This window comes from Terrapene carolina, unplaced genomic scaffold (genome assembly GCF_002925995.2).
Source record: "Terrapene carolina triunguis isolate 2854851 unplaced genomic scaffold, T_m_triunguis-2.0 Scaffold67, whole genome shotgun sequence".
NCBI classification, from domain to species: Eukaryota; Metazoa; Chordata; order Testudines; family Emydidae; genus Terrapene; species Terrapene triunguis.
The window spans coordinates 40,778,501-40,801,552 of NW_020664418.1; the positions used below are offsets into that span (position 1 = coordinate 40,778,501).

Consider the following 23,052-nt stretch of genomic DNA (forward strand, 5'->3'; position numbering starts at 1 on the left):
GAGCAACAGAGTGATGGCTAATGCTATGACTCTACAGAACAGGGGTCGGCAACGTTCGGCACGCGGCTCGCCAGGGTAGGCACCCTGGCGGGCCGGGCCAGTTTTATTTACCTGTTGACGCGGCAGGTTTGGCCGATCTCGGCCCCCACTGGCCACGGTTCGCCATCCTGGGCCAATGGGGGCAGCGAGAAGCTGCGGCCAGCACATCGCTTGCCTGCGCCACTGCCCCCATTGGCCCGGGACGGCGAACCGCGGCCAGTGGGGGCCGCGATCGGCCGAACCTGCCGCGTCAGCAGGAAAATAAAACTGGCCCGGCCCGCCAGGGTGCTGAACGTTGCCAACCCCTGCTACAGAAGGATGTAAAGAGAACATAAGCTTCATGTACTGAAAAGAAGAATCTTAGTCATAAATGATCAGTGTGACTGTTTATAAAAAACATAAAGCCACTGTAGAAGTCTTACTGGAGGAAGAATCTAACTTGGGAAAACGTGTTAAAATGTTTACTACATGTACTCTAAAAACATAACACACAGTTGTAGCTGTGTAGTTTGAAGAATTGGGTCCAAATTATTTTAAATTATTTACTGAATGCTATTAATACTTCCCTCTTATTGTAACTCCTTTCATTGCAGGATCTTGTTACAGAAATAGTAACTTTAGATAAGTGTATGCATCTGAAAGTGGTGTTGGTATTTTCAAGATGAGAGATTCAGATTACCACTATGTCAGTTGTTTGCAAACTCATTGGTACAACCAAATATGGCTGAACCAAGCAGAGATACCTTAGGGCTGATGTCTTTTCATAGAATATCAGAGTTGGAAGGGACCTCAGGAGGTCATCTAGTCCAACCCCCTGCTCAAAGCAGGACCAATCCCCAACCAAATCATCCCAGCCAGGGCTTTGTGAAACCTGACCTTAAAAACTTCTAAGGAAGGAGATTCCACCACCTCCCTAGGTAACCCATTCCAGTGCTTCACCACTCTCCTAGTGAAAAAGTTTTTCCTAATATCCAACCTAAACCTCCCCCACTGCAACTTGAGACCATTACTCCTTGTTCTGTCATCTGGTACCACTGAGAACAGTCTAGATCCATCCTCTTTGGAACCCCCTTTCAGGTAGTTGAAAGCAGCTGTCAAATCCCCCCCTCCTCTTCTGCAGACTAAATAATCCCAGTTCCCTCAGCCTCTCCTCATAAGTCATGTGCTCCAGCCCCCAATCGTTTTTGTTGCCCTCTGCTGGACTCTTTCCAATTTTTCCACATCCTTGTAGTGTGGGGCCCAAAATTGGACACAGTACTCCAGATGAGTCCTCACCAGTGCCGAATAGAGGGGAATGATCCTGTTCCTTGATCTGCTGGCAATGCCCCTACTTATACAGCCCAAAATGCCGTTAGCCTTCTTTTATCCAGTCGCTTACATTTGCTTTGCACTCAGTGAAATGACCCAACAAAAGTAGGTTTTCATGGGTTGAACTGCCAAAAAAAAAAAAAAAGTGTACTATGGTTATCAGATACTTGGCTTCCCTTATTTCTTACAACAGAAGCAGTAACCATAAAAAGAAACAAGAAACTTGGTGAATTTCGTTAGGTATTGAGTATCCACTTCACTCACCCCAATATTCCCAAATATTTGACACTGGCAAGAATTGTATCAGTGTTAGTCTCAGGGTATTAGAGAGAGAAGGTGGGTTTTATTGGACCAGAAGATGGTCCAATAAAGGATATTGTCTCACTGACCAGATTTGACAGTGTGGTTATGTCATATTTTGGTGCCTTAATCACATTTCATTAGTTCCTAAAAATATTTTGAAACATGGACTAATCTCCAAGTGCCTAAATTGGTTTAAATCTGAATTAGTATGTACAATATATGATACATAATAAATTTGTAGTAAGTTTTTCAGTTTAGAGACTATTAGTTAAAAATTGCTACCCCCCCCTAAAGAAGAAATACCACTTGAATTAAAAAACAAAACAAATCAATAACAAAACCAAAAAAACCTTGAGGTATGTGAGGTTGAAGATGGGAAGACCCTGTGATTTGAATATTCTGCCTACCCTCAACTTACCACCTATACGATGCAACTAAAAGTTGAATCTAAATAGCCGCTCCTGTATTCCACTTACATTATGTACCTCTATTCCATCTATCTGAAATGGGAGGAAAAATCAGTTCATCCATATAGGAATACTGGGATATGAAACATGGTAAATGGCAAATCGTTAACCCGGAACAGATTGCTATAAGGACTTCATAGTTAGATTTTACATAGTTTGACAGGATATTTTGAAATAAGAATAGTGGCACTTGAATGATGAGGCAAAACACTAGATGATGCCACTCAATTCTGCTGTCTTTTTTTTGTAATTAATTTTGCAGCCTTTCTTACCTGGAAAGATTATGCCTGGAGGGTTTTTTTTAAGGGGACCAGATAGTGGTAGAATTGGCTGTAAAATTAAACTGCGTGTTAAGTTAAAAAGCCACATTCGAAAGAAGGAAATAAAAGGTCACAAATGTAAAGATAGAATGCAAATTCACTATTGAGGAAACAATTATTGAAAACCATTTCTTGTACAGTTCAGAGGGTTTTGCCTACATTTAGCACTTCGTTGCTGGCTTGTAGGCTTTTTGAGTTTTTGTTGTTCTGCCATTTAGTTGTTTCCTGTACTTAAGGTTTATGTTTATATGCGTGCAAATAGCAGTTTAAAAAAAGTACATTAGTTTTTGTCTTTGGGCCACATTTGGTTTGTGTTTCAGTAGCAATGATGTAATTTAAAGTCAAGAGGCAAGATAACTTGATCTGTTGGGCCAAATGTCCCACTTCTAATGGCAGTCACAATAATGCTTCATTTGGACATTTCTAACTTTGTCACTGATCTGGTGCCGTGTTGCGGCTTTATGAAGAGCAAACTTTGAGTTCATGGCTGGAGGAAGCATGGTTGGGAAGAGACATTATGCTGGTTGTTGAAAGCAATGAGACAAAGCAGTGTAATTTGCATAATTTCCACCTGATTTTGACACATTTGCTCATCCAGTAGCTACTGAAATGACCATTCCGTCTATTTTCTGATATTTGGTCACTTTAAAATGACCATCACCATAGGTGTTGCTCTTTCTAGACTAGAAGACTAGAGCCAAGATGGCACAACTTCAGGAATTTCTATTGACTCCAGTCAACACCTTCATATAGTAACCTAGCTTTCATACCTTTGGCATTGTTTGATTACTTGTGTGTTTTAAGCAGAGAGAGGGACATAGTTGAAAACTTCATCTAATAGCAAAAAATTAAGCTTAGTTTCAACTTGATTTGAGACCATTACTGTTTGGCTAGAAGTACTTGTGTTTTACATTAACTTTAGTGGATAGGTCAATCCAGTAAAGTTTGTCACCAGAGGTAAAATCCCTCTGTATTTGAAAGTATCTCTCTGTATTTAATTTAATAGTTCCCTATGCAAAATTTTAGTACTGAGTTCATTATGCTCAAAAGGTTTCTTGAACTCTTACTTTTCCCTGTAGTATTTATTTGTATTTTTGGAAACTGTTACATGTCATGCGGCCCATGTTAGTTGGTGAAAAAAAGCAGGTGTTCTGGCATGTATAATTTATATTGAATCAAATTCATGAAGCCTTAGTTCTAAAATTCATGTTTAAAATGCCTTCAAGGTACATAGTTGAATGTTGTCTGTTTAGTTTAAGGATAAATTATCTATATTCCAACAGCATTTTTCTTTTAATTTTTTTATAAAGAGTCAAGTCAGATGAAGAGTGTCAAATGGAGTCTACGAATGGGAAACCAAGATGGCAGTTCCACTGTTGATTGAGAGGTTGAGGAAATGGACTAATGAATGAGTGCTGTGATATATCCATCCAAGACAGGGACACTTTAACATGGACTTCAATGTTACTAAACCAGAGAAGATTTGGGTTTGTGATCATCCTACCAAAATGGACTTGAATTTCTGAAGGGTGTTGTACAAGTGTACAGAAAATGGATCTGTTTTTGAGGGATGGGTGGCAAAATTTTTATACTCCAAGAAATGTATACTTAACAGGGGAATGAAGTTGATATCAGGTATATACTACCTATTTGGGCAAAATGTATTGTTATGCTATTTTTAAGTGATGTGTTTAATAAATGTTTTTTTTACACTTTATTCTTGGTTTGTCTTTTTCCTGGCTGAAAAATACTTGGAATATATTGATGTTTAGGTGCATTAAATTTCTTTGATCAATGGACACTGAAAATGAGAAATATTTTTAAAGCTGGTAAATACTGAGGGCTTTGTAAGTTTTATGAAATACTTCATTTGAAATATGGCTATATTTGGTTTCAAAGACTCCTCAGTTTCTCAATGTCCAATATTTTATTTTTAGTTATCCATGGAGTTAAAATGTTCAATTTTTTATCTTGTTGAGTACTTGGTCAGTTGTCAAAGTCCTTTTGTTAAACTTTCTGAAGCTATCATAGGATGGTACAAATTTCAAATATATTGGCAAACTAGGCAATAAAATGCATGGCCATTGGTTTGCAGTGAAGGGTCATCCTGAACTATCTTTTTTTGTTGTTGTTTGTGTGGAGGGGTGTGTATACAAAACCTTTATAGTGAACTTCAAATGAGTTGCCTGAACAACTTCTTTGCTAAATTTCATGTGCTTTGTGTTGGAAACTTCTGTTACATTTTGGATTGATTTAAAAAAAAACCCTATACCATTCTAAATTTTTTTACTTCTGTGGAGTTGAGTACCTTGTCTTAATGAGTGTTTAAACCAATTTATTTAAAATGGATTAGAATTAGTCTGTGCAAGTGTCCAATACAGTTCATGGCCATCCTGTATACTGTGAATTTCTTGTTGACTTAATTCCTTACAAATAAGTGTTAAGTGGAGTTATTTGATCTTTCTTGTTACTAGATAAAAAACACCAAAGTTAACCTATGTGAAGTAGTATTTTTAAAAGTCAGTTATTGTTCAAAAATCACGTTGCCACTTACAAGAAATGTATGTTATTGGTCAACCGTTGGCTACAGAGAAACAATTTTATACTTAAATTTCATCTTGAACAGGTAGCCCAACTTTTCTCCTCACATTTGAATACCAGGACAGACCTGGTGTTAATTGAGATAATCTGGACAAAAGGGATCTCCAAATGACAAATATTGTAGATTTAGCATGAGATGTTCAGCTGTCATTCATTGAGATAAATTGTTGGAAATCTTCATTCTTAACATATGATAATGGCTGTTCATAACTGTTTAATTGTGCAGTGTTGAATGTACACACTTACCTAGCCAGTCTTGTTTCTGCCATTTATTATATGGTGCGGTTGAGTATTAGACTGTCTAAAAAAGACTGAGTATTCAAATTAATAGATTTTCTTTGTACTGTTAAAGTTCACTTTGGAATTAGTGCTCTTTTTACATTGTAATTTATTTTTTTAATTTGCTGTGTGCGCAGAGGGTCACTAGTTTTCTTCTATATTTATATAATCACTCACCAGTCAATATTGCACTATTTTGGTATAGCACATCAAATTTACACAACCCTCATTTTACTGCATTGAAGAGACAGGGTGGATTGACTGAGGGCAAGAATGGGAAGGATATGGAGGAGCTGAAAGAAAATAACTTGGGTTTTACTGGTTGAACTTGCTATTGGCCATTGGTTGGGGTAGTGTACCATTTTTGATGCACTTAGTATAAAGCCCCAATCAAAACAGTACCAAAAAATCTGAACACTGATGCCTGATTCCAATATCTTGTAAAATGGATAATAAATGTGTGAAAAGCTTAGGTGATGCTTCTAGTTGGTTATCACTTTTGCTTGTTGTTGGGGGAGGAGTAGTGGGCATAAGGGCATCTCTTGTGCTTAGATCCCTTCCAATTCCTCAATGAGTGGTGTTTTCTCTACCAGGACGTAGTACCTGAGATTTTACTTGGCTTATAATGAATAACTAATTCTGGACCTTGAATTCTACATTACTGTAAAAAGTCCACTTTAGGATGTTAAGATCTATTATAAACACTAATGGGTTAAGAAATGGGCAATACTCAACCTGGGTGCTATATTTTTTTTTGCAATAGTCTCTTTGGTTAATGAATTAAAATAACATAGCTATTTAATTTTGCTCTTCTCAAGAACCACTAGGGAGGCGCTGTTGAGTTGAAAGGGTTACTGTCAAACTGCTTTCTTTAGGGTGTAGTGACTTTCCATTTTTCAATCTTAAATTATAGGTATTGAGTGACAAGGGAAGGGATTATTGATGGAAGATAGATTTTTTTTTTTGATTGAATTTTTAAAAAAAAATTGCTACCCATTGGGTGGGGTTGACTTCCAAGGAGGGTTGTTGCTCAAATCTGGCTATTAGTCCCTCTTCCATTCTTTCAAAATGGCTTGTTACAGCACCACTTCCTGTCCAGGGAGGAAGTAATTTTAGCCCATGGACTGAAATATTTAGCAAATCTTTAAAACAAAAGAAACAAATTACATTTCTTTCTGGCTTGGAAAGGGTGTCTGAGCCAGATGGGGTTAAGGTACCCCCTCAGATGGGGTGGTTTGAAGAAGCCAAGGATGTGGGGGGTGGCAGGCACCCTTTAGGTAGAGGCTATCTCTTTTTTTTGGTAGAAATGAAGGGGTGGGTCTATGGTACATCACCTGAGTTGTGGGGTAAATGTAGAGAGTGTCAATCAAAGGCAGAGCTCAGAGCTGGGAAGGAGCTCTAGATGGCGGCTGTGCCTTAGAGAGAGCGCGCTGAGCTCCGTGCCTTCCCAACACTTTACGCAACTTTCCCTAACTTTTGGGCAGCCTCAGGGGGCCCCCAGAGCCCCTTACCTGTTCTAGGCACGAATCGGGGGCTAATTGAGCCTTTTTCGGGCAGAAAAGCAGCTTTTGGAGGCTCTCTTTTCGTGCCTTGCTGGAAAGAAGAAGCCGTGGAGAGAGCCCAGGTCGTTGTTTTTCCAGCTTAGAAGCCATGGCGTACCTCCATTTTTGTGCGCTCTCCTAATGAGCTTTTCCCCCGGACATTTTTTGTACTAATTATCGCTGCTTTTGCTTTCACAGCAGTATATTTTTGGGGATTAGAATCTATTTATTTTTTTATTATCTAAAAATATATAGTTATCGTTTTACCTCCAAATATTTTGCATCTGATGTTTTTCCACTACCCGAAACTAATATCGGCTTGGTCCTGGCGGTGGTGCATGGATCAGGTAGGTGGGCAATCAATATTATTATTTTTCAGATTTCTGCCGTTTTTGAGTACTTTGACTTTTCGACCGATTTGAGCTGTATTGGGAATGACGCAATAAAATACAGAGATTTTTTGCTTCCTCTGTTACTTTGGGAAAGTTTGCAGGATGCTGCTCTGGGCTGTTTCTCTTCCAATTTTTTCTTTTTAAAATGAATATTATTGTTTTAAATGTCCGTTTTCCTGTGCTGATCAGTGTTGTGTATTGTTATAACTATCATTGCAGCGTCAGGACTTTGTTCTTGATAACGAAAGCCAATGAAACAAACTGGGACCTTACCTTTCTTTCAACTTTTGACAGTAAATACCTGGGCACAGGACATCAAAGCAAACACAGATACCCCCCTTTAATATTTAAGAATTAAAAGATGATGAGAAATGAGGACAAAAGCCAAGGAGAGGAGGGTTCAGTACACAGCAATGCATCGAGGTATGATCTATCAACTTTATTTTATTTTTTAAAAACCTCTGAATACAGTGTTTACCTTGACAGCTTTGGTTTACTGCCCATACTAAATACAAAACATTTAACTGATTTTGATTCCTTTTTTAAGGCATGACCTTGAGATTGTTAATATGCCACACCCTAATTTTTTTTGGTAGCAATTTCTGAAAGTTGTGTTGTGACTTAAGGGCCCATGTCAGAGTCAAAAGGTAATGTACCTTTATTCAAGGGAGCCCCTTTCTCTGTTATGCTTTTTCAGTTTCTGAATTTCAGTTTTTAGGTTTTTTGTTCTGTGAAAAACGACCTTGTCGGTTTAGCCATTGCTGCATTGCACCATTTTACATACAAGGCAAATTTTTCTTTGAAGAATCTCAGAAGTCTAAACTTTAACTGAGGGCCATACAGAAGCCTAGTAGTAGTAAATTATAGTAAATAGACACTAGAGAAACTTACATGAATGAAAAAAAGTTCATTTTAAAATATAAACTAAAAAGTGCCTGTTTGATTGATGCTCCTTACTTTATATTTTATTTGGGCTTACAGAACTTTGATACTGTTTAGGTATTTTAGGTATTTTGATACAATTTAACCAAACTTTCCCCTGGTGGTGATAGTATTTCATGTTTATAAAATCTAAACTAGGATTGTTAATGGGAACCTTGGTGTCCTTTGATTGCTTGTTTTGTATATTTTTGCTCAGAATGTGTGTTTACTTTTATGTCAAGTAATGATATTCTTTTCAAATACTTTATAAATTTAACTTTGATTTGAGGACGAGTACAAAATGCTGAAAATACTGCTAACATTTGATAGACTTACAACAACATTAAGTCCTTTGTTTTGTTCTTCATTTAGCTTCTAACATTGTATCTTAAACAATATGTTGGCTTAATCTAACATTGAAGTCTAAAAACTTTGCATTGCTCTTCAGTGGTTTGTCAATACATTGCATTTTGCCTATTTATGTTAACTTTTATTAAATCGTGACCTGTTCATTTTTCCTTGAGTATCTTTTAAGTAATTGTCAATAAAATGAATTCTAAAACTCTTTGGTATCAACATGTGCACTATGTAAGTTTATCAAATGTATGAATAAGATTCTTTGTCCAGTAATATTTAACCTATTCTTGAACATTATATGAACTTGAAATATTTGTGGTACAAACACATTTGAGACCACGTTATTTTGTTATAACCTTTTAAAACTTAATTTTGCATGCTAATCAGGAATGTTTTTAAATTGCAATGTAATAAAAGGTGTTAAAATGGAAATAGGTAAATTTATTTGATTTAAAATGGGTATTGTTAAATTGGTTTTAAAAAAAAAACAAAACCCAAATCATACACACAGTATATACAAGGACTTGTATTTTTTAAAATGTTTGACATATTTTCAACCTTAATTATAAGGTTGTAATTATGTTTGTAAGTGCAGCTGCAAAAATCCTGACTTTAAGAAAAGTTGGTTTGCTTTTTAATCTAAATGCCACTGAAAAATGTGGATGATCAGTAGTAAGAGCAACAGCAATCAGAATAAATACATTTTAGGAGTGTAGGAATATTATGCCAAATAAAATGAAGTCTAATAACTGGGTATAATGGGTGAATAATTGGGATCACACAGACACACAACCTTTGATTTTATTTTTTTCTGTCCCAAGGGTATAATATTTGCATAGCATCATATGTGTAATTTTGCTCTTTTGTAGCAAAGATCATGTGTCTAGCATCATTGATTGAGCCATATGTTTCACCTGTTGTATTAAATAAAGTAAATTGCTTAACATTTTTCTCCCCCTTTTCCCATACTTCACCAGAATAAACTTAGTGCTGGTAATATCTACTCACCTGGAGTGTGGGAGCAATTGAACAGAGCATATTTATAAATGAGCCTTATTTTCTGAGCTGAGTCAGCTGAATGTCTAAAATACTTTGCTTTCTAAGGTTGACTTTAAGATATGGGGGAAATGATTTCTAGGAAGTAAAGCCTTCAGCTTGTTTTACTGTAACCCTGAAACACATTGATGTCTGCACAGATCATGCTTCTCTGACTTGACTCCCCTCTCACAATTTTGTTGGACTAGCTTAGAAGCATTAGGTAATGTGTGAAGTCATATTACATAATCATGCCTCGATTGGAGTCTACAATAATGAAAATGGAAGGGTAAGGTGGATATGAGTGTACTGGTGCCACTGATCTGAGGTTATGAGAAGCAAAAATACAGATAGGAAACAATGTGTGTATTTGGTAGAGAGTGTATTAGTATAATGACTATGGAATATGACTGGAATTGAGATTCCTGAATTTCCAGCTCTAGGAAAGAAAAAGAAAAAAAAAAAAAACCTTATCTGAACAAACACAAACTCCTCTGAGAGTTGACTTGAAACAGAAATTATTCCTGAGGGGAAATTATGTTAGTTTAACTCTTACAAAAAGTTTAGTAGAGTCTGCACAGATGTAGGCCTTTCTTGGGACCTTTTGGATGAATAGCAACACCTCTTCTTCCTGTATTTCAGTATACAGACAGTAACCCAATTGTCAAGCTTTCCAACTTCACTGTTAAGCTCACTCACTTGATTTAACTTGCTTCACCCAGGATGAAAGCTGGGATGTTGTCAATAACTCAAAATTTTAAACAATGGAACAAAATGTTGGCAGTAACCTTTCTTTAAAAATATTTTTGCTTGCATCTTCTGCCTTTTCTAATGCATTTTATTTAAAAAGGCAGATGATGTGAAGAGGAGCAGTTGCACAATAAATTTTGAATACAACGTTAACTTCACAAATACTGGTATCTGAAATACAAATTAAGATAAAGTAAATCTAGGAATTGGCAATCCTGTACAACAGTAGTATAAATAACTTAAGATAAGGACACACCATATAGATCCAACTTCTGCTTAAATCCCTTGGAATTTCTTCATTGCAGTTACCTTATCGCATCCCTAACCGTAATGAAATGGACATGGCTTGTATTTTTATTACGTAAGAGATGCAGAAGCAGTTCAGACAGTTGTATTTGCTTCCAACTTGCACTTCGTGTTATAAAATACAGTTTGGAAATATTAGTTCTGTGTGAATGGATTTAGACCTGTTTTCCATTGAGAGCTTTGAAGTTTTAGATCTGTAATCTGTTGTCCTCTTGGCAAACGGCTGCTTTTGTAGAACTGAACTGCAGAGTGCAGCAGACTTTGCAGAACAGAACACATTCAGTTTGTGGCAGCCATTTTATGAAGAAGTAGTTTCATATAAAAGAGGATTTTATCTGGGGAAAATAAAGAAGTGAAACAAAAATTAACACCTCTATCTGGTTTCATCAGCAATTAGTATTTCTTGTCTTGTTAATGCTCAAAAGGAAACTAGCCACTCTTGGAAGGAAAGGAAAAATGATTAAACGCCTGGCATTTTGGTGCAGGTCCAGTTCAGTCACAAAATGGCTGTTCCTTTGTGCCGCATAGCTGACAGACATACTGCATTGCACTGTGTGTACTCTGAAAACAGCAGGAAGTTGCTGGTGGGGAGTTCAAAGGCCATCTTGTTTTTGCTGTGGAATCTGATTGGCTGTTAGCTCACTTGGTAACAGGACAGTCAACACTCGGCTGCCTCTGTGGAAGCAGAGCTCTGCCTTCTAGTGATGTCAGCGTAAGCTTGCTTTTCAGAGCCTCCCCCACTCTTGGCAAGAGAGCGATTGCCTGCTCAGCCAGCAGGGAAAACAGCGTTTGCATGCACAGCATTCATTCCAGAGTGTGTGTGAGAGAGTATGTGCATGCAGTAGATCTACAATGAATTTTCTCACATCCTCTTTATGGACATTTTTAGTAGAATTTTCCATGATCTTTTTTTTTAAACTTGGATACCCTTTAACCCTTTAGTGTTCCTTGAACAGCTGGACATTTTTTATAATTTTACAAATCTTAAATGGATGAAGCCCCATTTCCCTACTTGCCCCATAAGTGTGTAAATGCTTTTAGCCAGATCACATTTTACTCCTTTTTAAAAAAAACATAGGACAAGCAATGCTGGACATGTTTAACAATACATTTTGAACATGTTCTGGCTACAAATTCCTTCTTTTGGTTCTCCAGTTTACAAACTAATTGGTTGTTACTGTGAGTGCTTTTTGTTCCAATCCTGCAGTAGCACTTACAGAATTTGGTTCTCCATGGCTCTGCAGAGTTTTTTTTTTAAAACTTTTTAATCTTCTGCTCACTTCTAATCTGAAGGGTTTTTAAAAAAAACAAAACCAAGCAATCCATGTTACATCAGTGCAGAGAAAATAACGTGCAAGAAATTTGGTTTAGTTGTATTATGATGTAATCTACATGAAATGCAAAGGGATGGTTCATTTTTATTTTAAGGAAGTAACTTATCTCATTACAAATACATGATTCAGAGATTTTAAACGGTATTTTCTGTTTTTTGAGCTTTGCTAGAACTGCAAAGAATATACAGAACCCTTGTAAACTCACTGCAAGAAATTAGAAATAGTTTTAAATATTTATGAACTGTTTCTTTAACTCTCAAATAAAAACTTAATTCAGACTTCTTTGAAATAATCAAACACTTTGTATTCTCTAACTGTATTACCCTGAGTATTTTATGTAACAGAAATGGAAGACAAGAATAAATAGATCAACTGTGTGATTTCATAATCCTACAGAAACTGCCTTCATTTATCACAGCCAACTATGGGCTCATTTACACTAGAAAATTAGATCAACCCAGCTGCCTTGCTCACATCCCTCAGCAATGTTTTAAGCTGAAGTCCCCTTGTAGATAGTGCTAGGTTCATGGAAGTATCTACCTTTCAGGGAGGTGGAATACCTGTGCCAACAGGAAGACCCCTCCCATGGGCATAGGTAATATTAAAAAAATTATTAAAGCAGCACTGGAGGTGTTCCACTGTAGAGTTTCAAGTGTAGACAAGCCCTAAGTGTGTCTTCACTGCAGAATTTGCCCAGGCTTTTACCTGGGTGTTGCCCCATACCTTCTCATATCTATACATAAAACCTCTTGCCTGAGTTTAGTGATGCCTTCAACACAGGCTAGCTTTCACAGCTGGAGATATATCTTTAGAGCCTGGGTTCTGCTTTTACTTGTCATCCTGCCCATTTTGCAGTGAGGTCTAAATCAGTCAAGTGCTGATAGTTCTCCCGTGCCAAAGGCATTGCCTTTCTGTAGTTCCCCCTTCTGCTCAGGACAGATAAGGTCTCCCACAATTCGCTGGGAAAAGAGTCATAGAGAGGCATATCTTGGGTGTGCCCCCAGAAGTCTTAGAAGTAAGTGCAGCACCAGGTGAGAACACTAACTCATTTCAGTGCTCGTGAGCTAGGCTGACCCAATGCCCAGAGCCAGAGTAACTGCACTGAAGACATACGCTCTTTTGCACCCACTACATTTTAAATGCACTAGTATGACGTTGAGTTGAGGGGGGGTGGGGGAAGGTAATAGTGGCAAGGTGTCAATTAACAAAGATATGGCTACACTTAAACCGCTATAGCAGTACAGCTGCACCACTGTAGTGCTTCAGTGTAGAAGCAGAAGGGGTTCTACCATTGGTGTAGGTTATCTACCTCACTGAGAGGTGGTACCTAGGCTGATGGAAGAATTCTTCCATTGACCTAGCACTGTCTACATGGGGTTGGCATAGCTGTGTGTCTCAGAAGTGTGGATTTTTCACACCCCTGAGAGAGGTAGCCAATGTAAGTGCCCAGTGTAGACCAGCCCTTAGAAACTGAATCATCAATCCCCAGAGAAATGTCATTCCAACACCCCCCCCCCCCCCCTTCAGTGCCTCTCACCTCTACTCTATAGAGGCCACTTGAAGAAATGACAGGATACCTATTTATTTAGCCTTCTGCCTCTGAGATAGTCAAGTGTGAAGTGTTTTGCTAAGTCCTGGGTACTTTACAGCAGTGATTTTGAACAATTCATTGCTTGCTATTCCCCAACCCTGCCCCACCCAAACCAATTCTGTATGTGACAGTGGAAAGATTCCACCAACTGTTTACTGCTCTAAAGTATTTGTGAAGCTGTAAGTGTTTAGGCTTCCTTACATTTTTTTTTTTTATTTTTAGGCATAGAAATATCAACATTCCTTATATTTTAATATATTGTAAAAACTAATACTGGAGTTTGGATGTTTTTTGTTCTGTGAGGGAGTCCCACCTCTTAACTGTGAATCTGCCACCTTTTCAGATCTCCTTTCATCATTGCTGTATTTGGAGAGGTATGGCTGTCACATGACGTCTGCAGGGGATGCACTCTAATAGATTATTGTCCTAACTCCTCCAGCCAAAACTGCCTTTAAGGATCACTTGTGATAGAATCATACAGCAGACCCCCAGTGTCTGTGGTAAACCCATATCTTCTGGGTTTTGCACTGGACACACAAATGTGACTGGCTGAAGTTTGTAAAAAGCAACAGAGGGTCCGGTGGCACCTTTAAGACTAACAGAAGTATTGGGAGCATAAGCTTTCGTGGGTAAGAACCTCACTTCTTCAGATGCAAGACTTGCATCTGAAGAAGTGAGGTTCTTACCCACGAAAGCTTACGCTCCCAATACTTCTGTTAGTCTTAAAGGTGCCACAGGAGCCGCTGTTGCTTTTTACAGATTCAGACTAACACGGCTACCCCTCTGATACTTGGCTGAAGTTTTAAACTATGAAGGGGGAAAGCCTAAATCCAAATTTTACTAATTCTTTTAGGGCCTGTTTCCTTAATATAAGACTTGTCAGGGTTTCATGCACAATATTTAAAAAGGTCTCTTTCTAGCACATACTAAAATCAATTCGCCATCTTGAGCGGAACAGCTGTTGCTGTGCATATTTCCCCTAAAGTATTTGCATGTTCACTACAACTATGTGCTGCTGACTACATGCAGAGTCCCTTTTGAATTGGCCATTGTGCTTCATGCTGACACTGCTGACATGGATAAACAAAAACCTGCTAAAGTGGCAGTTAAAATGATTGAGTGAGGTATGAAGTAACTTCTGTCCTGCTGTCTCTTTCCTAGTATCAGGGGGGTAGCCGTGTTAGTCTGTATCCACCAAAAACAATGAGGAGTCTGGTGGCACCTTAAAGACTAACAGATTTATTTGGGCATTAGCTTTTGTGGGTAAAAACCCACTTCTTAAGATGCCACCAGACTCCTTGTTTTTATCTAATCCCAAGGGCACAGAGAGCCTGTTTTTTTGCCTACTAGATATTGTCTCTTCTCCCATAATGCACAGGTATTATAACAGAGGTGGGCAAACTACGGCCCGCGGGGCCCCTCCTGCCCGGCCCCATAGCTCCTGGCCCGGGAAGCTTGCCCCCGGTCCCTCCCCCACAGCCGGGGGCACAGTGAGCCGCCGGCGCAATACTCTGGGCGGCGGAGCGGCGAGCTTCTGGCGCAGCGCAGCTGCAGAGCCCGGCCTGACCCAGTGCTCTGTGCTGCGCTGGCACGACTGGCTCCAGCTGGGCGGTGCAGCTGCAGCACTGCCAGCCACCAGTGCTCCAAGCAGCGCGGTAAGGGGGCAGGGAGGGGGGGGCGGTGGGGTTGGATAGAGGGCAGGGGAGTTCAGGGTGGTGGTCAGGGGGCGGGGCGGGCAGTGGGCGGGGAACGGTTTGAATGGGGGCAGGGGTCCCGCGGCAGGCAGTCAGGAAGGAGGGGGGGTTGGATGGGGCAGCGGGGGGCAGTCAGTGGCAGAGGTTCTGGGGGCGGTCAGGGAGAAGGGGTGGTTGGATGGGGCACGGGTTCCAGGGGGGCCATCAGGGAAGAGGGGGGTTTGGATGGGCCAGGAGTACGGGGGGGGTTGTCAGGGGGCCAGAAGCGGGGGGAGGGTGGGGGCCAGCCCATGCCCCCCTCCCCTAACCGGCCCTCCATACAATTTCCAAAACCAGCTGCGGCCCTCAGGCCAAAAAGTTTACCCGCCCCTGTATTATAAGGTTCTCAACAGTGGGTGCTGCGTGAGTGGGAACAGTGAGGTAGTCACAACTGAGTTATATGCTGCTCTTGGTGAATGTTAAACACGGTAGTACTTTCAGACCTGGGGAAGAGGAGATCTGTCTCTTTCAGAGCCCTGAAGTCTACACTTGTACTCTCCTTTCACCCCCCGAGTGATGCAAGTTACAGCGACCTAAATGCTGTCCACACTGGTCCTGTGTCGGTGGGAGACGCACTCTCGCTGACATTACTTCACCTCCGTGAGAGGCGGAAGCTATTATGCTGACAGGAGAGCGGTCTCCCATCTGCATAGCATGTCTGCACCAGATGCTCTACAGTGGCGCAGCTGCGCCGATGTCATGCTGTAGTGTAGACTTGCCCTCAGTGATCCTCCTTAATCAAGTGGAGGGGGCGTGTCATTAGAATGATCGATTCTTTTCTAACCCCTACTAAATTGTCTGTATCCCAGGCATTTCCAACTTCTAACTCATGGGTCAGTGAGCAGTTGAGCCCTGTTTTCCACATATTAAGGCAAATAGTTATCCAACTTCCCCAAATATTTTTATTTCTGAATACAGTTTGCTGAGCTGTTGAATAAGGCCGATGATGCTGTCTCTAAATCTAAAACTCACTCTCTTTTAGAGATAGAGATCTGCTGCAACTTACGGTATCTTTGTTCCAGTTTTAATGAAGGCAAAGCTGTTTATCAGACAGTTAGTGTCAAATAATGAAGAGATTGGGCAGAAACAGAGTGAGGGTATCTCAAATGCTGCTTTTCAGTGTGATCATTTTTCCTTCAGTCTCTAAATCAGAGGTGGGCAAACTGTGGCCCGCGGGACCCTGCTGCCTGGCGCCTGAGCTCCTAGCCCGGGAGGCTTGCCCCTCCCCTGCTGTTCCCCCTCCCCCGCAGCCTTAGCTCACTGCGCTGCCGGCGCAATGCTCTGGGCAGCCGGGCAGCGCAGGACAGCCCTTCCAGAGCTGCCTGTCCTGATGCTCTGGGTGGCGCAGCTGTAGCGCCGCCAGCCACCGGTGCTCCAGGCAACGCAGTAAGGGGACAGGGGAGTGGGGGGTGGATAGAGGCAGGGGAGTTCGGGGTGGTGGGCAGGGGGCGGGGGTGTGGGTAGGAGGCATAGGGGGGTGGGGCGGTCAGGGGGCGGGGATCCCGGGGGAGCAGTCAGGAAGGAGAGGGGAGGGTTGGATGGAGCGGCGGGGGGCAGTCAGGGGCCAGGGAGCAGTGGTGGTTGGATGGGGCAGGGGTTTGGGGGGGGAGGCAGTCAGGAAGGAGAGGGGGGTTGGATGGGGTGGTGGGGACTGGGTGCAGTCAGGGGACAGGGAGCGGAGGGGGGGTGGATGGGGCAGGAGTCCCAGGGGGGACCGTCAGAGAGCGAGAAGCAGGGTGGGTTGGATAGGGGGCGGGCGCCTGGCTGTTCGTGGAGGCACAGCCCTTCATACAATTTTGGAAACCCGACGTGGCCCTCAGGCCAAAAAATGTGCCCGCCCCGCTCTAAATCTATGCCTATAATGGTGAAAAAAACAATACATCTTTATAAAGGAAGAGGAAGAATAAACATCTCAAACCTAAAGCCAATTAACAGGTCTTAAAATAGGGCTCTGCTCTGAAAAGTGACTAAAAATTATGTGGATTGGTGTCTCAATAATCCCTATAGTAAATATGTTCCAGTTTCCAAGATAATGAATACACTTTTGAAATGTAAGCCCTGCAAAGTTAAGATGGTTTTCCTTCTAATATGTCATCATAAGTAATAAAGTTACTGCAAGTCAAATTAGGCCTTCAATGACACATGGGTGACTGCTTGAAACTTCATAAACAATTCTCTTCATACTTCAGAAGAAATATGCAGCTCACTCTCTTCTGGGAAATTGTTCTGCAGTGTGACATGAGTAAGAAGCCATAAAAATAGACCATATGATTCAGAAGTGCACAAAAGGAGCAGATTTGTGCAAGAAGGTGCCATTCTGTGAGGTCACTTTTCAGAGTAGAGTCCTGCTTTAACTTTGTCTAATATGAATAAGACCTGGTCAGAAGCAGCGAGTTTGAATGAAAATTCTACATTGTATCAAAATGCTCTTCAGAACTACTCATACAATTACTACTTTTGCTGTGCCTTTAAGGATAGCAGTTCAGAATCTGTTTCTGTTGTGGATGAGAGACTTCCTTTGTAATAAAGCTCTTTTTCATGGGCTCTCTGCTCGTTTCTACCAGTGCATCTTTACCTGATCAGCAGGATCTCCTGTTTTTCCAATCTTTTGGCCTCGACACACAACTCTGCAAGTGCACCTCACTTTCTAACCTGCAACACCCCCTGCTATTCCAGTCCTGAACAGAATGCGAGTTGTGCTACATTATGTAAATGTAGGTGTAGTGTAAATAATAGATTTATAAAATCTGTCAGGATATCCCAACATACTTTACAAAGCAGAGAACCTTTAGAGAGAGGTATGCAAATATGAACCATTTATTTAGCTCAGTAAGTGCTTGTTCTTTGGTTCTGTCTCTGGAGCCTATCTTGGAGAGAGGGAGGCAGTGTTGGCCAAAAGATGGTGCGTTCACTTAATGCTTCACAAAAAGTCTCTTGAAAGCTCAGCTTTTCTGTGAACATCCATTTCAAGCTAGCCTTGAAACTGGAACAGGGATGGTGACAGCTAGGACACCAGTTGTGAGCATATAGTTCTTAATAATTAGTTGTAATCTAGTAGCACCAAAAAGACCCTATTGTCTGGGTGATATACAAACAAAATCAAAAACATAGGCAGTAATTTACAGTCTTATCAGTACTGGACATTAGAGCTGCTACTAAAAGTCTATTGTTGTTTGCTTAACATGTTCTGTTATAACCTGCAATTTTCAGATGCTTATAAATTTGCCAAACTTTAACTATTCTGTTAGAAATTTTCACTACTTGCTCTCTGTTTCATGCTGAATTTCTTCTGAAAGTTTCAGGAAAAATGGTTTAGCTTTTACTGAAAATGAAGTTGGGCAAAATAGGGTTTGGGTTTTTTTTTTAATATGTTTTTCTTGAAAGAGTGTTAGACCCTCCATCCTGTGGAGCAGGAGCTGGATATTTGTCAAGGGCAGCCCGGGATGCCTTTTGTTGTGCCCATGAACATCATCCACATTTTCTCAAGTTAGCCTCTGGAAATCACGTTTTGTACATGCTCTGTAGAGGCTTGCTCCTAAAAATCTCTGAAGACTCCATTTACACCAAGCATGCCCGAGCTCCCTCCTCCTCTTCTTTTCCCCCCCAGCTTCATCTGCACCAAACATGCTCATAGGTACAGAGCTAGAGCAAAAGATAAAATGCAGGTCCTCACGTAGTGAAGAGGAAGAGCTGCAGCATTCCTTTCTTTCTTTTGGTGTGTACTTCACAACCCATGTTATTGAGCAAGGCCTTACACCCTTGCCTTAGGAGGCAGGCAAGTATCATTTACCTTATTTTACAGATGGAATACCTCAGAGTTTGCATAAGGTCAGGCTGGGAATAAAACCTTATCTCTAATTGGGGTAGTTCCAAGTCTCATCCACTTTCTCAGGCTGCCTTTCGTGCTCCCATGTGCCCCAGGTATATGCTTGATTGTGCTGTCTGTAACCACTAGACGACATTCCTCTCCAGAATCAGGAATAGAATCCAGGAATCCTGATACCCCAACGTTTTGCTACTGTCTGCCAAATAGTTGTGTAAGCCACTGGCAAAATGTGTGCTGCTACATCTGGTGAATGGTGCATGGTCAGGATAATAGCCTATTGCTGCTACATGTTACACCATTAGCTCAAATGAAGAGATGTGAAGTGTGGTTTGGGGTTTAAACACTACTGATGTGGGTGAACAATATGATTTTATGTGATGCAGTCTTATCACTTTGCTTTTTATAAAACCTAGGAAATGACACACACACAAACTATTTAAAACAAACAAACAAACAAACAAAAACGCAAAGTGGTAAAGTCAACCACTCAAAAGTTAGGAAATGCTACAACTAAGGTTGCATGGGGAGCTTTAATTTGACTTCTTTGTGTATATGCTGGAAAGTAAGCTGCCTTGTCCCTGTCTCCACTTCAGCTGTCAGTGCGTTTTTGCACTCTTTTTTTTTTTCTTTTTCTTTTTTTCTTTTTGGAAGAGGCCTCAATTTCAGATTTTGTCCCAGACTCACCAAAAACCTCTCTGTGGCCCTGTGAAGACATATCCCTCACCTTCACTCTCTAGTTACATCATGCAAAGAAATCTGGGGTGCAGTTTATATAAAAAAAACTATACAAAATTGTGTTGTATTGCCCAGCTGTAAAATGGTAGAGCAGTCGTCATGACACCCAAGCCCTGCTACGATTTTCTTGCAGATTTCTTAAGATGCATGGTTGCGAAAAGGTGACCCCGTAAGCTCCTAGTGTTGCTGTTAAACTAGTTCTTTCTTGAACGCAGATAGGATTATTTCCTTTTATTCTTCAGCAATGGGTCAGTTTTTCCCAGATCAGAAATATTTGCCTCATGAGTAAAGAGTTACAGACTGGAGTACATCTTGGAAATGTGGAATCATCTTTTCTGAGTCTTGGTAGATCTAGATTTGTAGATACACTCCCTATAAAGGGGCCAACCTAACTCGCACTTAGCTCAATAGGTGTTTGTCCTTTGACTTTAGTGGATGTTGGGTTGGGCCCAAAGTGATTTTCAGATATATACTTCCCCATAGTGTAATTGAAAGTTGCCTTACTCTGGTGCCCATTTTTAGCGTCCAAAAAAGATTATCTCTCAAAAATAGACACTGGAAGAGAGAGACTTTAATCTCTAATTGTGTACAGCTCTAAGGATTAACAAGCACATACTTGCATCTGATGAAGTGGGTTTTAGCCCACGAAAGCTTATGCCCAAATAAATTTGTTAGTCTCTAAGGTGCCACAAGGACTCCTCGTTGTTTTTGCTGATACAGACTAACACGGCTACCACTCTGATTCCAAGCACATACCTTTTGCCGATTGGCTGGGATATATTTGCTTCCTGATATTATCGAAGATGGTTAGGATCCACTTTGTGGAATTAACTTTTCTTTTTAATAGTTTAATTTAATTTTTTTATTTCATTAAAATATGAAAGTAAAGGTGGTTTTTGACAAACACATGCCCTTTGTTTCACTGACAGGTTTCAGGGGTTTTTAAAAAGGGAATGGCTTGCCACAATCTTAGAAAATGGAGAAATATGACATATTCAGCTGCAGTATTTTTAGCAAGTGTATATGAATGTACATACACACCTGCAAATATGTATGGCTGATTCCTCTCTCTAAAGAAATGACAGTTTTGAGATTTCACTATTCTTAATCCTTATTTGCATTATGGTATTACCCACAGTGTGGTAGATGTGGTCTCCGACTCCGCCCCAGAAGAGGTCAGAACCTTGACAAACCAAGGGCTGCAGGGAGGGATAATAGGTATTTTTGTGTTCTTAAATAAATATCAACTATGCCACCTGGACCTCAAGCCAACCATTATTGTTGTTCAACTTCTTGTAGCCAGTGCTAGTAGAGCTGTTTGAAAATGTGACTCCCTCCCTCCCCCCAATTTTGATTTTCAGTGGAATACAAAAATATTTTGGCCAAAGATTGAAATATTTTGATCTGGAAATGCTGCCACTTCACCTTATGGGGGTTGTAGTTTGGGCACCTCAAGCTTCCATTCTCCTCTCTAGACTGCACTCCCAGGTTGGACTACATTTCCCATGATGCACCCCATAGTCCCCTCTTAGAGAGGGGAAGCGGTTCACCATGGGAGTCCCTTGCCATGGTGCATTTATGGGAGATGCAGGCCAGCTGAGGAGCCTGGCCAATAGACATGAAGCAACTGAATTACAGCTCCCACGAGGCACCTTGTCAGTATGTCCAAATGGAAATATTTCAGTTTTTGAGTGTTCGAATTTTTGACTAAAAATTGAAAATTTCCACAGAAAGCAGGTACTTTTCTTGAAAAATGTTGTCTTACTGAAAACTCAATTTTCCCACAAAAAACAGTTTCAGCAGAAAATATTCAACCAGCCCTAATTGCTAGTGAATGGGTCTAGAGTGGGCTAGTTTCAAGTGAAAGAGAAGAGGGAGTGGCCTTAGGATTGAATTCAGTGAGGACATTCCAAGAGAAGTGGACAAATGGGACAGGGCGGGGGGGTTACGGCAGGGGGGCGATGTGAAAGGAGCGGAACCAATAAATAAGCAAGGGCAAAGATGGGGAGAGCCTGGAAGCTGGTGAGGAAAAGAAACTTGAACTTGAGGTGATGGCAAAATGGAAGGATTCAAGGTGGTGTGACATATTTTGAGTGCAGGCACGTAAAATGATCTTAGCCAGAGCTGTGTTTTGTGTGGACTAGAAGTGACGGCACAAGCAACGGGGGTGTTGGAGAGAAAAGTGACAAAGTGGCTTGTCTTGTTTTTCCAGTTCTCCTAGGACAGAGCGGGGAAAAGGGATAACAGCTTCTGAATTTCATATTCCTCCCACTTTTAAAGCCAAACTGAAGTAGGTAAAACAGACTTTAATGAGCTCATCTTTAAACATTACTTAGAAGTTGGTCATTTCTCTTCCTCCAGGTTTTGAAATCTTCCCTTATAGGTAATTTTTTTCTTTTAATTTCAAATTCTTCCATTTTGAGACACAAAACAAACCAGAAATCACAAGAGCAGGGACAAATCATAAGATGGTGGAAGAGCAATGTTCTAAAATGGTGACTGGAAGTCTGGCTGAGTGCCCAGCAGCACTGGAGGAATTTCTGGAGCAGTTTTTCATGCAGTGTTTCACTGCTGCCCTCTGCCAGCTCTCTGAGAAAATGCAGTTCTGTTCTCCAGTAGTGATTTGCTGTACTTAGGCAATTGACTGGGATGTATTTATTCACGACTGGCTGGGGATATAGTCTTTGTGGATAGGAGACCTATATTTTATAGGAAGGAGATTTTTAGTTTTTACAAGGCCTCGTAGAAGAATTCCTTTTAAAGATAGGACCCTTTTTATTTCCATATTTGAATCTTTTCTATTTATATGTGGAAAGATTTATGAATTTTATTTTATTGTGTCTATTGATAGCTACTGTGCAAAAGTATATTGATTTCTATGTAATTTTATCTTTGTATTATATAATGATATTCTTGCTTCTGCCTTTTTTAAATGTTCTGAAATTAATCAATCTGGACAAAAACTAGATACATTTTGTTCTTTTATCATTTTATAAAAGGGGACAAATTAAAAACTATATTCCCGTCTTGGAACTTTACAAACAAAGAACAAAAAGATCATCTCTGTCCCATAGAGTTTATAGTCTTATTTTCACAACTTTCTTTTTAGTTTGTTGTAGGGCCAGATGTGATGCCAGGATCGCTAACTCTAGCTGCTCTTCTTCCCTCTCTGTCATGTGCATAATCTGCTGTGCTGTAATGAGTTTCTCTTCCT

General features: G+C 40.5%; 1 protein-coding gene and 1 long non-coding RNA gene across 5 annotated transcripts in view; both read left to right on the forward strand.

The window, feature by feature from the left end:
* LOC112109586 overlaps nucleotides 1-4,154 on the forward strand; it is a 46,892-nt gene extending 42,738 nt beyond the window's left edge. For all 3 annotated transcript variants that reach the window (XR_002908324.3, XR_002908323.2, XR_002908325.3), the window contains exon 5: nucleotides 3,748-4,154. This is a non-coding gene — a long non-coding RNA (uncharacterized LOC112109586). The remainder of the gene's footprint in view (nucleotides 1-3,747) is intronic.
* Nucleotides 4,155-6,689: 2,535 nt separating this feature from the next.
* Nucleotides 6,690-23,052, forward strand: part of CHD2 (chromodomain helicase DNA binding protein 2) — a 98,563-nt gene continuing 82,200 nt past the window's right edge. For both annotated transcript variants that reach the window (XM_026648349.2, XM_026648350.2), the window contains exons 1-2: nucleotides 6,690-7,205; nucleotides 7,545-7,673. In XM_026648349.2, coding sequence (XP_026504134.1) covers nucleotides 7,612-7,673 — 62 coding nt within the window. In that variant the 5' untranslated portion in view covers nucleotides 6,690-7,205; nucleotides 7,545-7,611. The remainder of the gene's footprint in view (nucleotides 7,206-7,544; nucleotides 7,674-23,052) is intronic.